Here is a 13541-nt window from a genome sequence, read left to right as displayed (position 1 = left end):
ATGCTGGATCCTTGTGATCTATGTTGGACACCCTCAGTGTACTGTAGGTACTAGGAGATAAAGGATACCAAAACCTGATGCCTGATGGTTTAACTCCAGGTTGCTCTGACTACACCAGAGAGCCAGCAGTTCAATCTCCTATCTGTATGCAGAGTTATAAAAATCAGCTTAAGACAACAATTGAAATACAGTGTGTAGAGATAATAATATATGTGAACTATAGCAAGTGTTTATGAAATCTGTTAAAGATATTTTCCCCATTTAAAAATTTCTATAGGCTACACAACCCATAACATATGAAACCCTTCAGATGAGGTTCTTTTACATTATTACTTTTTAACCAACACAGAATGTACTGGCTTCATTTTACAGTTGAAAAAGAGCAACACCACACTCTGGTGGAAAAACTAGAGAATGGTGACCAAACGCAAGAACCAAATCGAGGGCATTTTGATTTCTTCATATTTAATGGCTGACATCTATGCCCGAACGATGATGTAGATGGTTGAAATCTTTATAATTACTTTGGATATGGATTATTCCAGACCTGTGATTGACTGCCGATCAGTCCAGGCTGTATCCCCGCCTCTCGCCCAATGACAGCTGGGATAGGCTCCAGCCCGCGACCCTGAACAGGATAAGTGTTATAGAAAATGGACGGATGGATGGACAATCCCTTGAAAAATAATTGTATTTTTGCCATCTCAGACTTTGTTCATGTTTCTACTTTACCCAACTCCTTGGCTGATCCTGAATCAGTTCCTATCTCTTAACCTGTCCCCTGAATCAGTCTACCTTCTGTAAACCTCACGTGTACCGTCTCCTCTTTCGCCTGCCATGTTTCTCCACTGTATCCATGTCTGCTCTCATGTCTTTGTGTGACTACTTTGAATCAGTTGCTTCTTAATTAACATAACGTAAACAGCAACTGAAAGAGTGATATACTCGCTGGATCACCATGGAAACTTGTAAGAAATCATTTGGCATTGGGTTTTTTTTTTAAACTTGTGTTTGCGGGTATGTTTCTAAATAAAGAAATAAAGTAACATAAAACAAGTCGTGAAGCTGTTAATGTGTACAGCATTGCAATGTCTCTTTAACTGTGTTTAAAATTACTACACTTTGGTTGCTTTATATTTTTAGTGCCATTACAAATTAATTTAAAGTAGGCAAAGTAAAAACATAGGCAGGGGGATATTAAGTCTGTTAATGGGTAAAGAATGCTTTAGAGCCAAATTAAGGCTAGGCATCTAGTATTAAGGCATGAGAGTAAAACAGTTTGAATGTGATCATGCCAATATTTGCAGTCTAACACTGCCCTCTAGCACAGTCACACTGTTCATTTTCACTTTCATAATAAAAGGCACTCTTGTCGTTGCAATCCTTATGTAACCGATTTTAGATGATGATTGAAGTGAATTTCCATTTGGGGATCAATAAAGTTATTGTCATTGTTAAGGTCATTTACATTATTTAAACACTAAAAGCTAAACCCAATGAATAAACAGGAGGATGTTGTGAATGCATCATGCTAATGTGAAAAACATACTCACTCTTTGTTGTTGAGTCTCGTGTTTATTGCAAGTATTCACATGCTCAGAGCAAAGGCTAACTAACAAAGTATTTACCACTTAACCTTGGCTTTTAAAAAACTGCACACTTTTCTCATTTAATTCTCGCAATCAGTCTTTCAAAGGAAGGCACAGAGATTCAATCAGATTTGTTAAACTAAAAAAAAAAAATAGCACTCAAAGCAAATGATTAGTTATGACACATTCTGCAGGGTATAAAAAAGAAGATCAGGTGAGCTTAAAAAAACATCTGTAAGAAATGTTCACACATACACACTTTGAGTAAATGACCGGGTCAAATTGCATATTCTGTGTGGCTTATTAATGCTGCATGGGAACACCTCTAAGGATCTTATGACATGAGATCATGAGTGTTTGTGAGCCATAAATACGAGTCTGCGATGAAGGATAATAAATAACGTTAACTAGTTAGAAAAATGAAACTTACATAACCTAACTCACTCAATGAGAGGAATGCCATACATAACACCTTATATGTGCATATTAAATATTTGGTCACAACAGACTAAAAGCACTCAATGTAAGGACATTTTTAATGCACTCTATGACTAGTTCTTAATGTGAGGAGAAGCTAACATTACAGCCCTTTAGCTACATCATGGAATATTTAACAACTCAGGAGCAGTTTAGGCGCTTTTAGTGCTAGTGTTTGAGCTCAAAAGGAGTGTTTGCAGCAGTGTACATTTTCAAAAATGCTTCAGCGGTATTGCTTTCAAATGAAGATCCAACAGAACAGTTGTAGTGTAGAGGAATGAAGCCTGTGTTCCTATGACTTGTATAAGGCAAACATATTTTACCCGCTTACTATTTTAGTGTACTTCAAAAACACTGATTGTAGGTAGGTTGATATGCTAAACAGTCCTCGCTATTCTGGTTACATGTCCTCCTTACTGTGGAGGAAGAGTACAATATGGCTGTGGTAAAGCAGTCTGAGACACACAGACTCTACAGGGAGGGATGCATATACAGTAATCTGCTGAGTCAGACTTTTGGTGGTAATGTTTTAACGCTGTGTGTCATCCACTGATGCACGCAGGTCCTACATGGCGACAAGTGTGACCTTAACTACTGTATGGCACCTCCTCATAGGTGGGATATCGTTTCTGTGACCTACATGAGGGTCCATAGTGTCAAACAAAGGTCTGCACCGGAGTGATGGAGCGTGTGGGGGAGCCGGCCCGCTCAGAGGAGGACGAGGCAGAGCGATTGGTCACCTCTCGCTGTAACTCGTCCACTCTCTTCTGCAGCTCGGCGCGCTTTGCCAGCAGCTCCTTATAGCGCTGATGAACAGGTTCCTGCGAATGTAAAGCTCAACCTAAGCAACTTAAATACGCATGTACAGAGAGCGAGCATTTTCTATGCAAACAAAGCAAAAAACACTGACGTCAGATGTTTATCCTGAGACAGGATTATTGACATACCTGAGGTCTCATGCGAGGATTCCAGCGGATGTAGTAGCCAACCCAAAGCTCCAGGTGACGTAAACTGACTACAGGGAACAGCACATGGTTGGAATAGTTCACATACAAAGGATTGGTGAACTCCTCCAGCTGGCTGTTTATATAAGACCACAATGACACCGTCCTCTTTGGAATCTCCTGTAAAATGAAAGGTGTTGTTTTAATGACTCTGATCGCACCATTAAATTCCAGATCAGTAAAACACTTTCTACTTCAGGCTCTTTCAATATTTTAGTTAATAATTGCAATTTTAAAAAAGCAATCATAGAATTCTCTTACTTCTTTCAACCTCTGCTGCTCGCTGTTACACAAGAATGTCCCAAACAGGCAGCTGTACAGGTGGTCCAGGATGGTTACCAGGAAGTATTCATTAAACTCGAAGGCTGCGGGAAACTTAAATAAAAACAGCTTCATTAGTGGCCTTCAAAGATCATGAAATTGTTAAAGAGCCAGTTTGCCGATTTTCAATCTCGGTCCTGTCATGCTATTATGGGGAGCTAATGTCATTATGGTAGAATAAAAATGCAATTTTGCTCTGGGCCTTTTGAGGACGCTATCCCATTCTCCAATGGGCAGTGGAAAACCTCCGCAAGACTACATATAAGGCTTCATTTGGCGGAGAACAGGGAGCTTACTAAACTACACTTCCTCAATCTGGAATGCCTGCCTACGATGTCATGTCTCGTTCAAAATTGTCAGGTTTGAAATGTAGACTGCTGACCCCAATTTTTTAGACGATCCGCCGGTATATTCTCGTCCTATTTCGGATTCTGTACTGCTCTGAGCCACTGCCTGCAGCGAAACGGGAGTATTTCACTCAAGCGTCTCTAACTAGGCCGTTCCTTTCAGAGGGAGGGGCGCAATGCACACTGGGTATTATAGGAATGTAGAATGGGCGAAACCATGAGCTGTTTGTACACCTTCCTTCACAGCTATGGTGCCAAGTTCAAATATTATTGCTTCTGTCGATTGAAGAGAACACCAGCTTTGACTGACAGCGGCTTTTTCAAAGGGTAGAATTGCTGCTTTAAGAATATTTCAGGATGATCAGCACCACTTATTGCTTACCTGGCGAGTCAACTGCCACACACAGTCAATGAACTGGATAAAAACCGGAGAGCGGTCTGCGTCTGTGTGGTTCTTATCGCCATGACCGATACGCTTAAAGAAAGAAAATACAATCAGCGATTCATCTCGAGAAACCATCACAAGTTTCTGATCTGTCAAAAGTTTATGACAATGTATTTACCAGCTGGAAGCGGTGACCGAAGCTGAGCCACTCTTTCTCCAGCAGCACCTCGAAGCCGCGAATAGTGCGGTAGTAACCATCCAGCATGAGCATGGCCAAGGACGTGAGCTGGGCTGTTCGGTCCCAGCCGTCGCTACAGTGCACCACCACTGACGTTTTCCCAGACTCTACCTTGTCTGCAATCCTCAGTGCGCCTGCCAGGATCAGCTAAAAAACAAACAGAAACAACATTTGTTCAAGAAGCTGGGAATTGCTCATCTTCATTGATCCCATTGATCAACATTAAGCTGACCTTGATGTGCTCAAGCCAATGAGTGGACTCCAGGTTGGAGAGCCAGTGGGAGTCCTCGATGTTGGGGTACACCACGTCCTTCAGCTTGCGGAGTGACTCTCTCATCACGTGGATGTTGTGAATATCCAGGAAGACCAGCTCAGCATTTTGATATGCATCTTCACTTTCATAACCGCCCCCTTTCATCTGAGGAGGAACAGGAACAAGGGGATAATGATGATGCTGTAATACAACCGCCCCTAACCTCTGACACCTATGCAGGGTGTAATTCTAGGAGAATTTCTTTAAATAATATAATAATATCTCATAAAATGTAAAAACCTTGTTGGCAGCAGCGTTGACACTGGGCCTGGCATCAAAAATGAAGAGTTTATGGGACTGAGCATTAGCATCCATGATCGCCTGGAGGTACTTCTCATCCTCTTTACTCCGCTTTCCATTTACCCCAACCATGGGCTGACTGCAGCGCGTCACCGTCGCCTGGCTCTCTGGATGGATCCATGACAACACCTGAACACAGTATATATCACCACAGAGGGTCCAACAAACCAACCGCACAGGAGGATCTTTTTAGATTTCTGCTGAAGGCTTATCACTCACAGGAATCCGGCCCTTTGCTCGGAAGGCAGCCACTCTCTTCAGCTCCTCGTCTGGTATGTTGACAGGTACAGCCAGCGTTGATGGATAGGTGTCACATACCTCATAGTGATCGTTTACTTTTGTTATCCTCCAGCTTTCATTAGGTATACCCTTTAAAAAACACGCAAACAGCCAATGTGACACGCATTCTTTCACAGCAAGGAAAGCAATCAGACTAAGTCATTCTCTCATACCTGTCTTTTGTATTCAGAGACGGCATCATACACCTTCCATCCATTTTCAGGGAAGACCTGCCCATAATCAAAGGCAAAGATTTGCTGTGGAGAGGAAGGGAAGTTCATCAGTCGGCAGAGGGCACAGTGCTACAGTGACACAGATAGTGTGGCTGAGAATCACTCACCAGCCCGTTGGAAACAGGAAACGCAAATTTCATCAGCACTTCAAAAATGGACTTCCTCAGTGTGTCCTCCATTTGCTTGTGTGCAAATCTCAGATTGCGCATATCCTGCACAAAGAAGACCGAGAGGCAGGTCAAGGTCAAACTCAAGGGTCAACAGCTGGATGTAGATAGGTTCTCATAGCAGTTACGCCACTATATGCTGATGTTTACATAGAGCTTGTTTAGTGGCTCACTCTCTCTTTAAGACTTTGATTTCTGAAAGTGTCTTTCCACAGTGGAGATGAGAGAAGCTTGTGCACTCTGCAGCTGAATTTCCACATAAAACAAGAGAAGTTACTCCAGAGCATTTCCACTTCTTACTCACCTTGCAGACCAGCCCATAGGACAAGTCACCACGGCTTGATGCACTTCCAATCTTTTCCACACGACTCACCACCCCGAGGGGCAGGTCGAGCACAAACGTTGGGTCCTAGAAACCAAACATAAACACATCAGACAGACAAAATGATTTCTGAAATATTTATAGTGGTATAAAACTAAAATTCATCACGCATACCCTATCCATGCATCTGAAGAAAAGTCTGTAGTTGGTAACTGTCACTGCTCCCCTCAGTGCCCCGATGAAAGGACAGAAGTAGGTGACATCATGGGCTACACAATTCAATAAAAGACGAAATCTTTATTTAACCAATTAAGTAAAAATATAACTATAATTGTTTTCAGTAAAAAATGCTTCTTTATCTTTATAATCTGAGCTGTGATTGCAGCAGAGAGAGAACCTACCCATGTCTTGCACAGCTTCATTTGGAAGTAACTGTGGTTCCTCTTTGTCCGATTCTCTGAGCACCTTCTGCAAACATTAGAAACACATTAGACCAGAATGAGGGCAGTCTCTTCAGGTGTAACTAATATTTAAAGACATATGTTTGGAAGTACTTAATTAATGACAGGATGTACCTTGGTAGAAGCTTTGGGCTTAACCTGAAAGATACAGAAAAAAATGCGAGTTATGCTTTGGTCGTTATCATTTACATTAAATGTAAATAAAGTTACTATCATTTATTATTACATGCTGGCTACTAACCCTCATCTCTGGAGAGAGCTCTGCAGAGGTGGCCACAGAGTCAGAGGACATGGCAGAGGGCGGCTTGGCCTGGGCGGACCGGTCAGAGCGAGATGTGGAAGAACTGGTGAGAAATGAAAAGGACAAAAAAAATGCAGCCATTTCTAATCATTTCAAACCATTATTTGTAACCTGAAAAACACATTTTAGACTTCAATAAAGCTGAACAGCAACTTAAGTATTTACTGAGTTAGTGTGATATGAAGCAGAGTCAGTGCTTAATCGATTATCTTTTATTCGACTGAAAATGATTCATCAGCTGTGGTTCCAGCTTCACAAATATGAAGATTTGCAGCATCTTTGTCTATTTTTTTCATCTTATTTACGGATTTTTAAGCTATACAAACAACTTAAAAAGGGGTCGAATTGGGCCACTAGGAAATTATGATTTTGTTATCACAATTTTCTCATTGAATGATCAAAAACCATATAAACACATCAGTCAGTGAAGAAGTTGCCATATTATGTATGGTTTCTAACGTAGGATGTCGGTCAGACGAGCCTGCAAATACACAACTCTGGACCCAACTACAGATGGACATTTGTCAAGTTCCCCCTTCACAATAAAAGTCCTTTTGATTAAACGGGACAATAACCGACAATGACAGCAGCTATTAATGGTGCCCTAATTTACTGTCAACGTCGGTGGTCGTTACTTGGCAGTTAGTTCCCCACATTACATTATTTGTGGTTTAACCGTCACTTCTAATGTGCTTACAAAAGACGAATTAGCATTAGGCGAGTCAATTTAAATCTTAGTACATGAATGTACAGCATTTTCTTAGTTTCAAAACTTTAAGCTAGCTTAAAACGCGATGTGTTGTGGTGGGTTTAGCCTACCTGGACAATGAATCAACACTTGGCTGTCGGGAAGAGGAGCGTTTCGAACCCAAACTGTCGACACTCCCGCTCTTCTCCATGTTCTCCTGATAAAAGTAATAGTTTGAACCCCGAATATGCGAGGGAGGTCCGTGTATCCACTGAAGAAAGTCTTTAAATCCCCCCTCGGAGAACAGTAAATCCCCACATACAAAAGGAAGCTGCCATCTTTTCCCAGCAGCCTCCCAATCCTGTCACAAGGAAGCAATTGTTAGAGACGGCGCCCCCTGCCGGCAGGCTCGAGTGTCGCATGCTGTCTTCACTGCTCTTTGTACGATTTATAATGAAGTCTTTGCTTTAAAACACCTGTGAAAGACGTTTATTTGAATGTTGATATTTCGTTTGTGTATTGTGCGTTCACCTCTTGAGTGCATATTTGTAGACGTGTTTATGCCGATAAGTATATCGGCTTTATTTTTTTTCTATGTATAAGTTGCAAATACATGTGTATATATTTATTTTCTTATTTGTCTTTTTATATTTATAATATTGTTTAAATTATTATTAGTCATTGTTTTATACGTACTGTTTGCATTCATTACCACTACAATGCAAAATCTATTTGATGTTTTATTTCTTTGTTTCTAATAAATATTTTTTTCTTTTCTTTCTCTTTAAATCTGTCACATGCACGCCTTTTAAATGTTTTTGTATTTTACATATTGCAGTTGAGTATTTCAATAAAACAAATCTTTAAAACAACAAAAGATTACACTCACAACAATGTACTCTAATGGTGCTCCATTGTGCTCGTAGTGCTTAACATTTACACTCATACTCAACATTAAAGGTGAAATGTTAGGATTTAAACTTTTGAAATATGTATCCCAACAGTTTTTAAACTATCAACAACAAAAGGGAATTGTTATAAACCATAATTACGTTTGAATATACAGGGATTTATTGTACTAATGTATTATAAGCACTATAGATATTAGACAATAAGCCTTCTGTGCATGCGGATGGAGTAAGAAAAGAGTTGTGTAACCCCAAGACAATGTGTTCTTCACACCTTAGCCTCTGGCTACCTAGTATATTGAATGTAAATGTTGAATCAAATAATCTATGAAATGTAATCAGGGCACCTCAACACTGCAAACTCTTTAAACACAACAATATTGACAATTTTTTCACACTATGTCAAAGTACAGTTTGATATAACTAAACATACAACAGACCCTAAAATTGCCCGTAGGTGTATATGTGAGTGTGAGAAGTTGTCTGTCTCTATGTGTCAGCCCTGTGATTGACTGGATCAGTCCAGGGTTTACCCCGCCTCTCGCCCAATGACAGCTGGGATAGGCTCCAGCCCCACCACAGCCCTGAACAAGATAAGCGGTGTAGATATTGGATTGATGGATGGATAAACATACCCAACCAGAACAGCCACCCCAAACATCACTGTAGAAACACATAGACAGTATGTAAGAATTCTTTCCAAAGTTGTTATAAGACCAGACTTCTGACCTTTGTGGAGGTCTGGGCTCTCCAGCTTTCGTTTTAGTTCTTAAGTAAGTTTCTGATTAATATTTGTATAGCTGCAAACTTCGTATTTGCTTGAACATATGTATAAAACACACTCTGTTAAGAGTTAATTTTATTCTTAAGACATTGCTCAATGAGAACTATGCGTGAAACAGATCAATACTCAGACAAGTTAATATTGGGAAAAAGGTAGAATCCAACTTCCAAACCAAAACTGTGAACTGAACTTTTTCCACAATGACAGACAACTTTTTCAGAGATGTTCCTGCAAACCAGTGTAAACACAAGTGTTTGTTTATTGAAATAAAAAAAAAACTACAGAAATGTTAAATCATTTTTAATAATGCCATTCGACTTTTCATTAGCTTTATTGAAAGGATGTAACTCAGCAAATCATTTATATACAACATTTTATCATGTTATCTGTACAAATACCAATGCATTTGAATACAGAATGAATCTGAATGACATCTATCACACCTGGAATAGGGGACAACAGGAGGGCGGAGACAATAGAAATGAAATAAAAAATAAAATCAAGAAAAACCACGTCCTCTACTTTACATATTTCTCCATAAATTTCTTGTGGAACTCAGAGCGCAGCGTGTCATTGACAAAACGCTTCTCCTTCCGTGCTTCATCCACTCCTTTGGCGCAATTCTTGAACACAACATCATCGTCCCACCTAGAGAGATATTACCATATTATTGTTTTAGCAGGAAGTGAGAAGAAGTTCTTTCTCTAAATACATCACTCATGTTGTTAGTGTGTGTTTGTGTGTGTTTTTGTTAGATACCTTCTCTTGACCCTGAATGTATTCTGAGTCTGGGCCATCTGTTGCTGCTGTCCTGCCAAATTGATTAATGGATTGCCACTCAAGATATTCTCCATACGAATCCTCTCCTCCTCTGCCTTCTGCTCTCGCTCCTAAGATGGGAAAAGAAACAATTCAACTAATACGAAGGCTTAACATTTGCCCTCACACAAATGTAACCCCAGGTTTTATTTCTTCATTATGCTTTTCTTGTCAGACAGCAGGTACAAACACATCAGTCTGAAACAATACTTTACTTTGCGTTCTTGCTCTTCAGCCCGCTCCTTCTTGATCTTCTCCAGTTCTGCCAGAAGAGCTGCAGTGTCATCGTCGTCACTGTCCTCCTCAGAGTCCTCGTCCTCATCATCCTATAAACAACCGAGCATAATTGGTGAGGGAATTTAATGAGCGCTAATTAAGACTAAGTGTCCACCAAGCCGTGCATTGAAAGCACTTACATCAGTTAAAGGGTCATCAGCATCAAGGTTGGCTGCTGGGATCTGATCCAGTCTGGGCCTCTTTGAAGATGATGATGATGACGATGAAGATGAGGTGGTGTGCTCTGAAAAATGAAGGTCATTGCAGTATTACAAATATGTGTTGTCATGTGTATAATAAACTTGATCAGGAACATACAGTAAAAGACGTTTTTAATTAGCGTTAAGTCTTATATCTGCAGAAAAACCAACCTCTTGGCCCCCTTTCTCTGGTCTTGTCACGTACAGCTACACGTTCCCTCTCCTCCAGCTCCCTGCGGAAGTCACGGGCACGCACCTCCTCAGGGGCATCCTGGGTAGGTTGCCTATAAACAGGAAAGAAATTTGAAGCAAAAGTTAATAAAAAAATATACTTCTAACATTAGTCCACATTTAGAGTAAGTATACCACAGGAATAATTCAGAAAGTATGACAAATTGTGTTGAGATTGTTTAATTGTCAATGAAAATCTTTTCTCCATTCTTGTTTGATCTACTGACCTGTACTTGATCTTGGTGTGACCTGGAAGATCTCGACTTGAATACTGCTTGGACAGGGCACTCAAATCACCTTCTCCTTTACCCCTCCCTCCTCTGGCCGGCTCAAATGTTGGCCTTGCAGCTGTAGTCATCTTTGATGGCTCTGCATTGGCAACACATGAAGGAGAATACAATTGAACTAAAAACTAAGTAGAACAGCACACAGCAAGACCTGAGAACCATAACACAGGATGGGAAAGCTACAAGCAGGCAGTTCCTGACACAGATATCAAATCTAAAATGATACAGCATTCTGCTCCTATTCCTAACCCCAACCCTAACATGTTTTATACTACACTATATATTTTAACGCAACAGTGGCTCTAGAAACTCAGCAGGTTCTGCTGCCATCAACTCACATATCAACCAAGCACTACTTTTCTGCAGAGTATGGGTAATATTCATTATAATTTATAAATGACTTATGACTTAAAATAATGGCTTATGAATTAAAATGCATAATGTTTCATAGTCAATAATTAATGATCCAACAGCATGCTAAGTAACATGCATAAAAACTGTGAGTTGACGTTATAGCTGATTAGATAAAAATCGTAAAAACCCAGATTATTTTAATCATGTCTTTGTGTATAACATACCCTCTATTTATGGGGAAATAAGCTGTGTTCTAGTTATTGATAAAGTACAAAACACAAGCTAGCCAGCTAGCCTCTGCAGCTAATAAGTTGCTAGCATAGCTCGACAAACAATGCTGTTGAGGAGGAAAACGAAGCTATTTCGCCTCTCAAGACGACACTGTACCACCATACTTATTTCAGTTATTTGATGAAGTAAACCTATATTCAAATGTGCCTTTTAAATAACATTTTGAAATGTACTGAAGAGCAATATTACTTACAAAGCTGCTACCACACGAAGAAATAGAAGACCCGACACTAGAAGTGACGTCACGTCCTGTAGAAACCCTGCGCATGGAAAAGATGCATTCAAGAACACTCGGAAATTAACTATCACACATAATTGTACCTATTAAATGAATAGCCTACGCTATATTTAAATAAATTCGCCTCATTTTTATTTTAAAATCTCTGCTCTGAGGGGTATAGAAATAAACAAATATAGTAGAGTTCCTAAAATTAGGTACCTTTGCTTGTGAGAACAATTAAATGGAGAAATGGCATTAATCAGGGGGGAAATAGTGTTTGAATTCAAACAGAATCAGAATTCAACTTGCTTTTAATGTTAGCATCTTTATTCAGTGCCTGCACGCGACCTGATAACAGTTCAATGAGTTACCTACATGTCTGGACTGTTCCCTTAATCATACACTCCTGTGAGTTTTAAACTAGACTTTAGTTTGTCTTAGTTTAGTTGAATGTACAATAATTTAGCTGTACATCGTTTTGGCTGCATTGCTGCCATTGACAGGTGTTAAAGACTGTATTATGGTTAAACTATCTACACACAATATGCAAGTAGATGCAGCACACATCAAAGTAATACAGTGAGGTAGAGAGATAAAAAAAAATCTTATTCCAATTCAAATAGACATAGACTTTAACTGTTTGTACCGATTCCATTTTCAGGCTGGTGTAGACATCTAAAGATGATGTCTCACAATATTATCACATCTTCATGACCTGTTTTCAGGATCAGATTTAGAATCAGTTGGCTAACAGCGAACCCGCACAAAGTTCAAAGAACTATTTATTTTCAGGAAGATAAGATGGACAGAAGATATGCAAATCATATGATGTATTGAAAAAATGTAATAGTAAGTTTATTCTACTATGTAGTAACAATACTTGTAGAACAATCTCAGATGTTAAAGAAAAAACACCTTTTGTTTTACACATAAGTAAAACATGACCTGCATTTTAAGACACAAAACACAGTGTAGTTCAAAATGTACCGTCTTGTTTCTCTGCAATTACATTGAGCAATACGTACCCGTTCTACCACGTCAGTCCTGTTTATACTGTGTGTGTGGTACATGACTTTGACGACCTCCGTTTTGTTTTGATTCCATGCTGGAAGAACACAAGGAATTTTTACTGAAGACGCTGGCTCAGGTTCAAGACGGAAAACCAACAGAGGAGGTTTTGCTGGATTCCACACAACTTTTAAACGTTATCTATCTAAAGTCTTTTGTTACTTGGTCAACTTCAAATGCTTCCATAGGAGACAAAACACCAGAGAAGTGAAGACAAAATTCAACAAAGTATGGTGTGACTGTGATTTTCTGCAAGCCAGCGTGCCCTCTTTGTTTAATGTGATCTAATTCATCATATACAGACCTATGTGTGTGTGAGGGTCTTTGTGAAGGAGCAGAAGGATGTGTGTTACAGTCACAAATTACACAGAAAAATGTTGTCACTTACAGCCCAGGAAGAGTAGCTGTTGCTTTGCACAGATCATGGGAATCTAAATGAATAATAAACAACAATGTGCTGATGGCTGCGCTTTATTTGCTCATGCTTTGAGATATCTGTCTCAGATATGACTTCCACAATGCTGAAAATAACGAAGTGAATGGGCTGTGTTGCTTTGAGACCAAGATTTACATTAAAACATTGGAGGAAAGTGTAACAAGTTCTCTGCATAAGAAACAAACCAGACGTTTGTCAGAGTGCCTGTTCCAGTTGCAATGCATCAATGCATTTAAAGTTCC

General features: G+C 39.7%; 2 protein-coding genes across 2 annotated transcripts; both read right to left on the bottom strand.

Annotated features, from left to right (window-relative positions):
* Positions 1-1569: 1569 nt before the first annotated feature.
* Positions 1570-7755, bottom strand: mtmr2 (myotubularin related protein 2). Its single transcript, XM_069669290.1, has 16 exons — positions 7557-7755; positions 6678-6780; positions 6551-6574; positions 6377-6443; positions 6150-6244; positions 5958-6062; positions 5594-5698; positions 5427-5510; positions 5194-5343; positions 4915-5103; positions 4594-4779; positions 4302-4508; positions 4121-4213; positions 3332-3445; positions 3014-3190; positions 1570-2887 (listed from the first exon to the last, which is right to left on the bottom strand). Exons 1-16 carry the CDS (start codon positions 7634-7636, stop codon positions 2723-2725), a joined length of 1944 nt encoding a protein of 647 aa, XP_069525391.1. The 5' UTR covers positions 7637-7755; the 3' UTR covers positions 1570-2722.
* A 1424-nt stretch (positions 7756-9179) lies between these two features.
* Positions 9180-11827, bottom strand: cwc15 (CWC15 spliceosome associated protein homolog). The gene is made up of 7 exons (XM_069674138.1): positions 11769-11827; positions 10871-11012; positions 10584-10696; positions 10353-10456; positions 10152-10262; positions 9877-10007; positions 9180-9765 (listed from the first exon to the last, which is right to left on the bottom strand). The coding sequence occupies exons 2-7, from the start codon at positions 10999-11001 to the stop codon at positions 9636-9638; spliced, it is 720 nt and encodes a 239-aa protein (XP_069530239.1). The 5' UTR covers positions 11002-11012; positions 11769-11827; the 3' UTR covers positions 9180-9635.
* Positions 11828-13541: the final 1714 nt, after the last annotated feature.

The sequence above is a fragment of the Semicossyphus pulcher genome, unplaced genomic scaffold (assembly GCF_022749685.1).
Source record: "Semicossyphus pulcher isolate SPU_LCO1_2020_fin unplaced genomic scaffold, fSemPul1.0.p SCAF_10, whole genome shotgun sequence".
Taxonomy (NCBI): domain Eukaryota; kingdom Metazoa; phylum Chordata; class Actinopteri; order Labriformes; family Labridae; genus Semicossyphus; species Semicossyphus pulcher.
This window is presented reverse-complemented; position numbering and strand designations above follow the sequence as displayed.